We start from the raw sequence: 13,832 nt of genomic DNA on the forward strand, positions 1-13,832 counted from the left end.
CTTTGCTTAGATTCGAACTTTAACAGGGCTCTATAACAATCTGCTCATGCGCACTTTGTAAATACCATTTTGGTTTTTTCAGAACCACTTCTAATGAGATAAATCCTGTTTTAGTTTTTTTTTTCAGAATTAGTTTATAACAGTTCTTGTACTATTTAAACAGTACCAATTTTAAGTTCGGGATTATGACATAAGGAGCAGCTTTAAAGTTAAGGTATTATAATCTCATAATTATCAATATGGATTATGTTTTAAAGATTTAAAATCTGAAAAAAAAACGATTGTCGAACTTGGTAACCCAACATTGCAACTGGTACTACTGGTAACAAAAAATCCCTAATACTAACGATTCGTTTACAATGAACAACACAACACAAACCGTTACGCCTACACTCTACGACCTCAATTATTTGTTCTAATTTCGAATTTTTTTTAATCATCTGATTTATTTAACTTAAACACCCTTTTGGGATGGCTACAGTCTCCGTGGAAAAGTCCAAATTTATTCTGCGATTGTCCGTCGTAAATGCCGGTTCCAGCCAGCTGTGCATCGCATTTAGACGAAAAAAGAAGGAACCAAATAACAAAACGACACCCGAACAAAAGCTCTCGGACGGTGCTCGTCCTTCCGTCGGCACCCACACCGTGGTGTAGCGGTCGTCGACCCCACACCTGCGGCACAACCACCTGCATAAACACCTTTCCTTCAGCGTTGCCGATTTGGCGGTTTTCACCCCAAAAATGGGGCGCCCACAAGAAAGTTTCTGAAGGTAGATTAAAAAAGTCCAACGTACCTTTTAACCTTGCTTGCTCTAGTAAAAAATTTCAACTACAAAATCGGATAATACAAACTGGACAATTTGTAATATTAAAAAATTGAGGATTTCCAATTTTATTCTGAAAAAGAAACAGTAAAAAAAGTAATAAAACTATGTTATATGATGTGATACATTAGCAACAATATTCATTAAGATAACACTTAAATAAACCAACCAATATATGAAATCATTGTAGATATAAAAAGTAGCAGTAGTAGTAAATTTTGAACATCTACGAAAGCTTTCAACTTAGTCTGCGTATATCCCTGACAAAATGAGTTTGGTTAAGCTGTACATTATTTTTGTAAAATGGTTATTTGGATAGTTTATTGCACTACATCGCTACTGATAATCAGGAGGGGGATACCACTTCTGGTTATCAGAAAATAGTCCGTTAATCTAAGTACCGAATGGTTCTTCAGATCCGGCAACGCTGCTTCATCAGTATCATTCCCGGTCGGCGCGACACTATCATCGGCCGTGCTCTTCGCCGTTGCACCGGCCCCAGCCAGACTTGTTGGTGCTACCCCAGGGCCAGGCTAGTAGACGTCGCACACCTGGTCCTGATGGCCCTCGATATTAATGGGCTTGTTGGCTGGTGGCACGGATGCACGCGCCTTTTTTGGTTTCCAAAAAAATCGTCGCCGAATTAGCATGGGGAAATTCGCAGGTGAGAGATGTTGTTTCTTCGATGAATTAGTTGCTACGTGGCCTTTCGAAGAATGGTTTCCGAATTAAAACATATATTCGAAAGTCTGTCATCTACTCTCCTTATTTCTGTAAATAATTCTGTACTAATACTAATGGACGACTTCATGTCATATTACGCCGACTGGGGAAAATCATTTCATCGGCTTGCGGGCAATCAAAGCGGCGTGAGTCTCTCTCGAAGAATGAGGAAGAGAAACCTCGTCGTGTATTAATAGGAGTTTGCGGAGAGAAAAATAGATTTCTGAAGGTCTCTACGAACCGTAATCCTCAAGGTTCCAATAGTAGTTGTTGTGATGCAGCTCCTGACACCGTTAAGTATAATAAAATCCGGATCGAATGTATAATTAAATAACGTAATAATAATCCTGGCTAACCGTTAATAGTTGTGAAATCATTTCAATTTTGGGATTTCCCCTCGGTCAGACGAACAAAAATTCTTACGTAATTATATAATTACAATGACTTCAGTACTTTTCCACTTAAATAACCGAATAGACGAAATAGTTTGGCTGACGTGATTCATGTCGGCAAAGCGAAAATGAAATACTGCTTGTCAGGACGTTATTTTTCTCTTAGCAGTGGCTCATTCCCAGCATATAGAGGGTAAGGCGTGCGACTCCACAGGCGTATCATTTTAAAAGGTTCCAAAAATTGTTAAACATAGAATAGAAATGCCGATTTTGGTAAAAACTTACACTCATCTTATAGGAAGGTAGATACCTTTTTTATTTATACTAAAGTATGTACTCAGCAATTTGCTCTGCTAAGCAAAAATGAGGTACTTAAACTCTTATCAAAGTCCCCGCTGTGTCTCCGTAGTTACACAATTAATCGCCTTCTGCAGAAGCACTTTTACATGTCTAAATCTGAAGGTTGTGTTATTTCGTGTCACATAATTTTTTATGTTCGCCCAGAATAGTTCAATGGGATTTGGCTCGCAGTGGTATGGAGGCAATCAAAGAAGTGTAACATTGCGGGCTTTAACTATTTTATTTGGTACATATTTATTGTATTACATCTCGTCTGCTCTTTTCACGTAAAACATTGTTATTTCTTTCCAAATTAAAATTTCCGTGCAGACAATGCACAAAATAGTTTTATCAGGTTAGGAAATAGTAAAAATTGTATATTGCCTACAATTTTGGCAGTAGAGAAAATTAGAAAAGAATAAAAGTTAATCTTTTTCAGCCGTGGGTACATACAATCTGCTGTAACGGGCAGAATATATTCCCTTTCTAAATATTTCATTTCTCTTCTAAATAATAAACTTCTCTCCATTCCTCTTGAGGCCTACCCGTGTGTATCGCGTTTACGCAAGATATGCAAATGCGGGAATATATACCGCAGATATATGGGAGGATGTAGTATAGTAAATGTTGCGATAGCCGAGTACCGGAATGCTGTGGGTTGCGGCACTCTGCTGGATATCCATTATATTGCGCGATTAAAGGAACTGAAAGCAATTTCTATGAAGTAACCTTCATGGCTGCACCCACACGTAATGGTTGCATTGACAACCTTCACTTGTTTCGCCGCACGACTGCCACATAATCTAACAGTTTTAAATTACAATGTCAAAGTAGCTATGCGGAAACAACAAAGATGGCTGTTGGATATTAACGACGTCAGGCTTCCCGGCCTTCTATGATGCTGCTGCCGGCACGCTTGGTTACTTTTCACACTCCTGCAAATAAATCGTTGTGCTTTTTTTCGTTTCGTTATCCTTTACTGGCCAATTCATCCAGTAACGGTACTTACTTTGTTTTGTTAGTCGTTGCGTTATGAATTAAGCCGAGCGCGCACTTGACTGGGCTGGGTCGCAGGGACTGCCCACTAGCTTGTCATCATACCGAAGTCTCTTGCATTCGCTTGAAATTAAATTGAAGAACTGTATAGAATTGGACGTAATGTTGGACAAAATTCCGAGAATGTCTTAGTGAATACTGTAGAATTTTCATTCCGTCGCGTGTTACTTCCTTTAGAAAACAGCTCATAATACTATAAAATGTCTGAGGACCGCCTAGCCGGGTGTCTTGGCCGGTGGATTTCGATCTGCCGAGGTAGCGTCACGGACGCAGGCTGGAATTTGGATGGGTGACCTAAGGCAGGCTCGGGGACGTGGCTGTGGCAGCCTACCAGAGACTTGGGTCGCTCAACTTTTTCCGCATGCGTGTGGTCCCCGATATATGGTAATGAGAACAGAGCAAAGAAAATATGTAACTCAAGACCATGCTATCACACATAAACTGTACGAGACTTTGCCACCAAGCCACCCGTGTAGTAAATAGGATGGTTTGAAGAAAAGTACTCGAGTAATGAGGGAGGGTGTACAAGGGACCTAATAAGGCCTAAGTGCCGCGGTGGAAAAACAATTCCACCACCCTCCGACATACATACTATAAAATGTCTATCTGCAACTAGTTGACATTAAAATGCGTTATTACACAAAAAATTCCGTCATCCACTATGAAGCAGTAGAAAATATGGCAAAATAATAATAAACCGTAAGTAAAATAAAATTCGCTGAGGAATTGGGTTATTACTTAGGTCAGGGGTTCTCAAACTGTGGTACGTGTTTTATTTCTTTCCGTTTCGTAATTGAATACTTGTGTGGTACTTCTCATTAATTTTTTGTAATGCGTTTCAAATATATTTCCAAATATATTGTGTTTTTGATGTAAAAAGTGTTTTTAATTTAACTGCCCCCCCCCTGGATCTTATATCCTCCACATCAGACTGTTTTTTACTGTTTTTTGTTGTTGTTGATATGCAGTTAAACGTATACAATACAATGCTAGTAAATGACATCCTACTTAGTACTGGCCAGGAACACTGTCCTGATTATATATCGGGGGAAACCGGAGTTGACATTCAAACTCGCTTTGGGATGGCTCCGCCAAGTCTTGAAGTGAATCTTCGGTACGGGTCTGATATTTAATCTCTTTGAATTTAGACGATTTGGATTTGGGTTTGTGCTCAGTCTGACTTAGGATCTGGCTGATATCTTAAATTTATTTAAAACTGTTTAGCCCGAGCCCAGTTTTTTATGAAATTGTTTTTTGCCTATAAAAATTTTTATCATTTCCTCCACAACTACCAAAACTAATAACATGAAAGATATTTTCACGCCTCCAACGCATACCAACGCTTACCAACGCTCTTTATTACAATTTGCAAGTATGGAATAAAACATAAATTGTCTAGACGCTCGCTGCTACACATTCATTTAACTATTCCTTTTGAAACTTGGAAAGCAGAAACATCCGTCCCAATTTCGCTGTGAACTGGAATGTAAAAAGTGTAGGTATCTGAAAAAAAAAATCTTTATACTCGACAATTACGTATTCATAAATTTTTTACACCCCAGATAATCTTTTACTTTATTATTTGCGTCACGCACACGCTCTTCCATCTAGATTAGGGTCAGTTGTTGTGAGTTCTGTGGACAAACGAATTACAGTTTCCTTTGTTCCTTAAATCGTAAATCTCGCGATAACCGGAGTTCCTCATGCCCATCTCAACAATTATCTCGTTATTTTTTATGGTCGTGCAAGTTTATTTCGTCCTCCGTGATGGGACGTCTCGCTAATTTCGTCCACTCGGTTTTTTGACACCGTTTAACATTTCTCGGTTAGTTAATCAGACATATTGTATACGTATACTTGTCCCATTCGTCACGGATACTGTCATCCAGACAAGGTTACACAAATTGTGCATGTGATAAATTCGTTCCTTGTTTACATTAAATTAATTAAAGAATTCCATGATTCAGACACTTGTTTGAAACCTGACGCTGCAGACAGACAGCTCATGTTGTTTCTACGAATTTTGTAAACCAATCCAAAAACGTAAATTTGAGTAAGTCTCCTACTAAGTGATTTAATAAGTGTATGAATAATTGCGTTGGAAGTTCAACTTCAGATTGTATAATTCTCTTATCTAGAAACACACTGACGTCATGTGTAAAAGTATAAGGATTGATTTCTAGTCACTTTAAAAAAATTAAAAAGCGTTTGTTGATTTTCATCACACCTAAATTTCAGTAAACTGCGATATTGAGTTAACGATGACATTACATTTCTGTGTATTAATAATAATAATCACATTTAAATTCGATTGTAAGGTCCTTCCAAAGTAAATATTGAGCTAGTCTGCTTTATTTAAGATGTCTAGACTGTCTGTCGTAATGCTATATGTAGACATTACATATTAAAAAGAAAGAATTTGTTTATCTCATTTATCTAATACCTACCAATTGAAATGCATATTAAATAGAATTCCAATAAAGTTTCTCTTATGTCTACTTTATTAAAGTAATGTTAAGTAACATTACTATTTTTGCATTTGTTTCTTTAGTAATTTAATTAAATTAATAAATAATAATCGTAAATTAGAATTTTTATAAAATGTCCTTATAATGTTATGATAAACAATAATTTAAATTCAAAAGAAAAGAAAGAATATATCATGATTTCAAATTCGCCTCTAGGTGCGCCACTGGGTCTTTTGTTCGGAAAATCGTAGCCATTGGAATTAGATTAAAGTTCAGTCAGTCATTTTTTGTCAATTCCAATAACCTTGCTCTTTTTCGTGTGCCATTTTTAGTGAAGGTTCATAAAAATAATAGTGTTAAAAGTTTGCTCTTTGAGAAATATCTAAGACGACGACGAGTGAGTAAAACACAATTTATAAATTTTATTTTGATCTTATGTAGATGACAGTGGAACAGTTACGGTTATAAACTTTTTTTGTAAATATTATTTTTATTAATATATAATTAATTGTTTTACAATCGAACAAAATACAATCGAACTTCGATTTGCTCTAAACTAAGAGGTAAAACCTTTATTATACCATTTGTCATTTAGGTGTCTTAATATTCAGTGTTTCAAATTAAAAAAATGTATATAAAAATTTTTATTAAAAACTCCGTTGTATTTCAAGATCCAATCAAAATTTAACACATATCTCATACCAATACTTTCATATAATTTTGATTTAAAAAGTCAAAGTGTGAACGAAGGGTTGTAGCAATTGTTATTTCGCACTTTAGTGTGGGCAAAACTGTGGCTGAATCATATAATCTAGAAATAAAGTGAATTGAAATGCAAATTTCCGATTTTTTTCACCTCATTTTACGTTTAGAATAGACTAAAACATTGTTTTTCCACTACTAGCCTATAAGCCCACCATTATCGACCTATCTTTGACGCGTAAACTTCTATCTTTTTAACCTGGGTGAATAATGATGACCTTGATTGACCTTGACGCAGAACGTGGATGTTATGAAATACGTTTTTAATGGAGAGAAAATATCCAGAACATGTCAACAGGTAATTATCAGTATAAATTAAATTAATTGCAAATTTCTTTGTGCGAAATGTCAAATTAATCGAAAATTTATTTGTGTGAAATGTCACAAAGTTTGATTTCAAGCAAAAGAGTACCCACTTGATTCTTGTACATGATATCAGCGTTTTTAGAGTATTTATTCAAATTCCGTGAAACTGCATGTCAATTATTGAAACTAAGGTGTAGTAGCTAGTAGTGGAAAAAATACTGTATAAACCACGATAGAGAAGAGTGCCATTACTTATAGCTTCGATACCTAAAAATCCCTCGCTTGCAACTCGGTATTTTAATCTTGGTACCTCAGCTATAATGGCATACTTTTCTACCTTGGTGTATAATGTACTATTATTTAGTTATTATTAATAATTTTTCAAACATTTTTTTCATTAATAATTTTATTGTAACATGTATTTGTGAATCTTTATTGATAATATTGTTTAAATTAATATTTTTATACAAAGTGCAAAATAAACATCAATTAAAAGAAAAAGAACAAAAAATCACAACTTCAGAAAATGCCTATATTCGAGATACCAGAAAAATCGATATAATTTTATCGATATGGGGTACTTTTTTCTTAAAAATATAGACTTTGAACTTCAAAATCCTTTTTTTTACTTTTTCTCTAGCCATTATTTATAAAAAAAATACGAATTAAAAAAAATTTTACCCCAGTTTTGATATAAATACGTTGTTTTCGTTAACAAATAAAGAAGACATAAAGGATCAAAGTTGGCGAAATCCCAATTCGCACTAGTGTGAACTGTAAGGTGGTCCACCCCAAGTGTGACCTTTGAGGGTTAAGAATGCATTAAGCCCTAACTTAAGGGCCACGTCACACGTCCGTCGTGGTAACGTAAACATCTCGAAATTAACTCCATTAGTAAATCCAAGATGTTTTCACAAGACGGCTCGTGTTTTTCATATTTTTAGAAGACGGTGATTCCTGTTTAGGTTCGACCGTCTTATTTATCTTGATCATTATTTATTTTCCATTTGCGTTCGGGATATTTCGGAGCATATTCCTGATTTGTTGAAAAACGTAGGTGCTGGATGGTTTTGGCGTTGTAGTTATTTAGTTCTCGGATGTTTTCATGACCGTTTATTTCTATTTTTCTTAATCCTTTTCAGTCATCATAATGACAATAAACATACTTCTGTGCCTATTTTTCTGGGTTGCAACAATTTTGTTATCAGCAGGTAATAAATAATTTTATGAAATGTAGGACAAAAGACAAGTAAACTCGTTTGTTGATATTGTTTTATTTTTCTTACCCGTGGAATTATAGAATTAAATTTGCGCGTCTACTAACAAACGCTATGATTGTTCAAATAACACTCGTTTAAAGTCACTATAAAACCAGTTTTTTAAATAAAAAAATTGAACGTAGGAATATGTTTTTCCAACAAAGCGGAACAAAAAAAATTGTTGAGTGTGTAATTGGATATCATTTGTCAAAACTGTTGACAGACCAAGACGGCGTACTCTGCGGTAACGTGTATTGCCTAACATGTGCGTTTTGTCTAAAATCAACCTTCTAAGGACACCTAAAAGGCAGGGACGGTACAATACAATTTCCTGGGTCTGAATGAGATAATGCCTAGAGATGAATCTACTTACATAATCTCAACGTAATATATTACAATTTCGCAATTATGCACAAAACTTTTATGCAAATTAAAAATTGCAGGAAACGCTAAATTGCCCTGTTCTAGATATATTAATATGAATGATTTTTTCATGTCTATTTCCCGTGTCTGGTCGGATTTCGACACCGTCTCGCGCAAGCAATTTACCATTTAGGAAAGCGAATACGAGATAATATACAGGGTGGTCCTGTTTTCTTTTAATCAAATTTAAGGAACAGGCAGATTATCAAAAATAATAATTTTAATGCATTTTTAAATGAATCTTCATTGTTATCGTAGAAAACCACAAATGGCGAATGTCGTCATTAAAAAAATTGATATGCCATTGGACGCAGAAATACAAATATGACTATTTTTTAAAATATTTTCTTGTTTTCAATAGAAAATGGTCTTAATTTTTTCTGGTAAATCTAACAGTTGCTCAATAAAAAGCCTTCATTTAAAAAGTAATAAATAATAATGTTCAAAAGAAATTCTGAGAATATTTTACTTAACTTACTTAAAATGTAAAATGTACTGGTATGTAATGATAATATGAAAAAATATCTCGCATAAAATACATTGAACAAATTTTCGCACATTTCAAAATTATTTTAATTGTATAGGGTGTCCCATTTATTCTAGACGTTATTTTATTTATATGTTTCAATTGGAACGTGCTGTATATTATTGCATTTTTTAATTTTGATAAATATGTACGTTTTAAATGGAAATTTTCAGATTGACTGCAAAAAATATTTACTTTTTCGTTGCATTATCAGAGATTTTGAAAAAATATTTTTTATAATTTGTCAGCATTGTATCATTTTTTTTCCAAATGAAGGCGTCTTCATTTTATATAACTGCCACAATTAAGGAGCAAATAAATATAGAAAATATGCGTTTACTGCAAAAGAAACATTCTGCAAAATTTGAACTAATATGCAAAAAAAAATTAACCTTTAACACCCCGTAAAACTGTTTTGGGGAGATAAAAGGGGACCATAAAAAAAAGTTTCTAATATGTGACGCAAATAAATAAAAATTACTCAAACCATTTTACAATTTGCTAATAATAGTTAGTCAAAAAAGTTTTGGTCCTTTGTTACATTATGTATTCTCGATGTGTCCTTGTATTTTACTACTAAACTACCTCAATTATTTTGTTAATTTACCTGTACCTAAAATTTAATTAAAAAAAAATCGGGTCACCTTCTACATAGCCCTTCGAGGGGCAAACCGCTAGTTCAAATTTCATACACTAATTTGCATTTTGCATCTAATTTTCTTCATTTACTGAATTCTCTCATTACTACCGTTGCAATCCCACTAGACATGTGAAATACCTATTAATGTCTGTTAATAGTGTTAATATAATTAATAATTAATAGAGATACAGCGAAAATCTGTTTGTGCTGCTAAAGGCAGATTTACGCCAGGCGATATGTTGTCGCTAACATTGAAAAACTAGTTTTTAAAGGAATTTGAACATTTCAAAGATATTTCCTTGTTCTAAAACCAAATTCCGACCGGACTGACCCTGATTTTTATTTTTTTCAGATGCTGTCGGTTGTGAGTGCCGGCGCCGCGGCGGGGATGGGCGGCATGGATCGGTTGCGAGGGGGCAGAGCTGCCCGAGAGCTGGCGGCGACGAGAGACCGCCAAGTCAGACTGCACGCGGTGCACACCGACATCGCCATCAACCTGCCGCACAGCATCGCGATGCCCGACGGCGAGGAACACCCCTTCACCTCCTCCAGGCTGCACATACGGGACGCAGAGCAGGTACGGCGCAAAAAAAAAGAAAAAGAAATATGTTTAAAAACCTTGGAGACGTATTTGCATAGTAAATATGCAATAATACCCTTTATATGAAAAAAAAAGTAATAATCCCAAAAGTACCACATCGATTTGTAGTAGCTACTTTGATATTTTACGTAATTAAAGAGAGTAGAAAATTAACATTGCGAATAACTAGGCACCATTATTATTTTTAGGATTCGTCCTTTCCTCAGCTTAAAAGATTATTTGGCTATTAAAGATAATTGATACTAATACGGTTGAAACTGCAAGCGCGAATTAAATTTGCTACTGTGCGTACATAAGGCGTAATTGGTCTAGTGAATGTGTTAATTAGACGACCCGTAATGTTTTCTCAGACGGATCGTCAACTAATTACGAAAATTGTCCCATATAACATTTTTATGGGGCTGCGTCTGTCGTGAGTCTTGCTAACAACTTAATTTTCTAAACAGCTCGTTTAATAATAATCACTAGCAAGGCTAATTGGCATCATAAAATTTGCCCAACTGGAAAATCTCCATGGCTACCTAATTAATAAATTTCACGGTATTGTAATTAAAAAATTTCTACCAAAAGTTACATTAAATATATATTTCTTGCGGAGTCACAGAAAATTAAAATTCACAGATAAAACTGTCACCAGCAAATCAATGTCAGTCTAATATTTACTTATACGAAACCAGATATTTACTTATCTCTTTCTATTTGATGTCTACTCGATCATTTTGGGATCGTAATATCCAAGCCAAGCCGAAAAATATTTTTGTACTTGTTTTTTTCTAGTCTAAAGGTCTAAGTAAATGAAAATATTGGAACTGTAATCTTACTCAGATCCACTGATAACATTGCGGATAAATAACATTTAACATCTATCAGCTATGTGGAAACTTAAGTTTTCCTAAAATAAACACCTATTGTATGTATGAAGTGGGATTTATAATTACAAAAAAAAATAACAAGCTCCTGGCAGTTCCTACTTATTTGTAAACTAAAAAGTAGAAGGTGACACTCGTTGAGGGCAACAACCTTGTCTAATTGGTGGAATACAAACCAGTTAATATACCTAACTAAAAAAATGCACTGTAATAAGTAAAACCTCAGTACAAAAAAGTAGAGTTAAGTTTCTATATGAAGAAAATAAGAATAATAAAAGTACATCAACATAAAACAAACAACCTACTCGGCAGATCTTAAAATAGGCAAATAAAAAAGGAAATTATTGCAGTCTAATAAGTCCGGTTACTATAAAAGTGAAAATGTGAAAAGGAACTTGTATAAATTGAAAATTTTTTTAAATGTTTCTGTTACAAGAACAGTCAAACATATTAAGGAATGCTCAACATTATTGTTTACTGCCGATACATTTGGATTAAATGATTTCTTAGGATTCCAGTATACCTACCTAACCTACCTAAAGTTTGATATGTTTATTTTATTCTCACACAATTTTCAGACGTATTAAATGTAAAGATACTTATGTAACTTTCCTCATTAACAATTCTATTCTTTTAGCAGGAAGTTTCTTATCATGCTTATAATCGACTAGATCAAGACGGCTTGCACAGGTGTTTTTGATTTCGCCGATTATGTAACGGCTATTATGTTGCCAAACAGCCACCGACAAGTTTGTAATTCAAATACAATGCAAAAGAAAATTTTACATTTGTAAAATTGTATACAATTTGTGTACAAGTAAATTTATCTAGGATTTTATGTTATAACTGTTGCAGAACGTATATAACTTATCTAATAACACACAATGATAAAATTTTAGCCTTACCTTTTGTAGATATCTTTTCTAAATGGTCACCGATTTTTCACTACAGTATTAATGAATTAATGTCAGTACGTATTGTCCTTTCTTATTATTAAATACTCGCTAGAATTCACAAAAATATATCACAACGGTAATTATTCAAAAGGTTCACTAAAAACACTTATACCTACAGCAAATTTGCAACGCGCCCGTAAGTACACTACTGCTTTCAGTTGTTTCAACAACCTACATCGCTTCTCATCTCATCACAGATACTTTGATTTTGCCGATTATTTGAGCAGTCAGGGTAGTTTACATTATTTTTAAAAAATAATAGAGTTTTTGCATTAACATGGCTGTATGAGACGAAACAACGATTATCCCATAAATTTGATTCTATGGATGATTTAAAAAGTTCACAAGAGAAACACTACACTACGAAACGAGGCGGTTTTTCTTACCACTTCTGAAAATAAAAATGTCACTATTAGAGCCGATTTCTTTTGGTTTCAGTTTTCGGATCTAAACGCGTTTTGATCCCAAAATCACGTTCGTAGTTGTTTTCTTGTTTCCGGATCTTACCAGATTATGTGATCAGGATCGGTAATCCCCTTTCACCTATGAATCAAACTTTTTCTGTGATTCCAACTTTTGATCACGATCACATATTTAATATAACTTTAAAATTGTGGTGGTTTCTCCAAGAAGGCAGTTACTATTTTTATTTTAATTGTGCCCAGAAGAATAGGTATACATAAACGACATTTAAAATCAAATCAAATGTCAACAGTAAACAAAATCCTGTTTTCTTCGAAATCGGATTCAAGGATCTAGTTCGTGTTTGTCTGATCCTGATTCAATGATCATGATTCAAAATTAAGAACGAAAGAAAACGGCTTAGGTCACTACTACTATCGGTAATCTAGATAGATGGCGTTATTGGCGTTCGGTTACAGGTTATGTTACTAATGTTACCATCGATCTTGTAGTCCTAGATACTGCATAGGCCCAATTTGTTTTGTTCAAGGGGGGTATTTTAAGGTACTTTACTTTTGATTGGCTGCTTATTCGGGCATGCTCGACATTATTTGTTTACATCATAGATTCATAGAAAATATATTCTAATTAATGACTTATCTGTTTGTCTTGNACTTTAAAATTGTGGTGGTTTCTCCAAGAAGGCAGTTACTATTTTTATTTTAATTGTGCACAGAAGAATAGGTATACATAAACGACATTTAAAATCAAATCAAATGTCAACAGTAAACAAAATCCTGTTTTCTTCGAAATCGGATTCAAGGATCTAGTTCGTGTTTGTCTGATCCTGATTCAATGATCATGATTCAAAATTAAGAACGAAAGAAAACGGCTTAGGTCACTACTACTATCGGTAATCTAGATAGATGGCGTTATTGGCGTTCGGTTACAGGTTATGTTAGTAATGTTACAGTGACTATTATATATTTTGTGAGTGACTCTATACAACAGTACAAGAGTCACTGTAGGATATGTTAAAGTCTCTAGATAATCTAGATATATAAGTGACTAGGTTATGTAATGTATGAGTCCCATAGACCTAGTCCCTACGATATTCTTTGTAACCTACACTTAACTAGGACTAGGCTCGTCTTCTCCATCTAGAACTAGAAGATTGGGTTCAGAATTAGAGTTGGTTGCCTAATTATAATTTTAATTTTATAAACATTAACATTGTTAAGAATGCCAAAGTTAATTTTTAACAGTGACGGTGTAATAATAATAGT

The 13,832-nt window shown here is 34.3% G+C and overlaps 1 protein-coding gene across 1 annotated transcript in view; it reads left to right on the forward strand.

Moving 5' to 3' along the window:
* Positions 1–13,832, forward strand: part of LOC108909616 — a 255,238-nt gene that overhangs the window by 236,597 nt on the left and 4,809 nt on the right. Inside the window, exon 3 of the mRNA XM_023456558.1 lies at positions 10,071–10,295. Coding sequence (XP_023312326.1) covers positions 10,071–10,295 — 225 coding nt within the window. The remainder of the gene's footprint in view (positions 1–10,070; positions 10,296–13,832) is intronic.

Source organism: Anoplophora glabripennis, unplaced genomic scaffold (genome assembly GCF_000390285.2).
Source record: "Anoplophora glabripennis isolate ALB-LARVAE unplaced genomic scaffold, Agla_2.0 scaffold147, whole genome shotgun sequence".
In the NCBI taxonomy this organism is placed as follows: Eukaryota; Metazoa; Arthropoda; class Insecta; order Coleoptera; family Cerambycidae; genus Anoplophora; species Anoplophora glabripennis.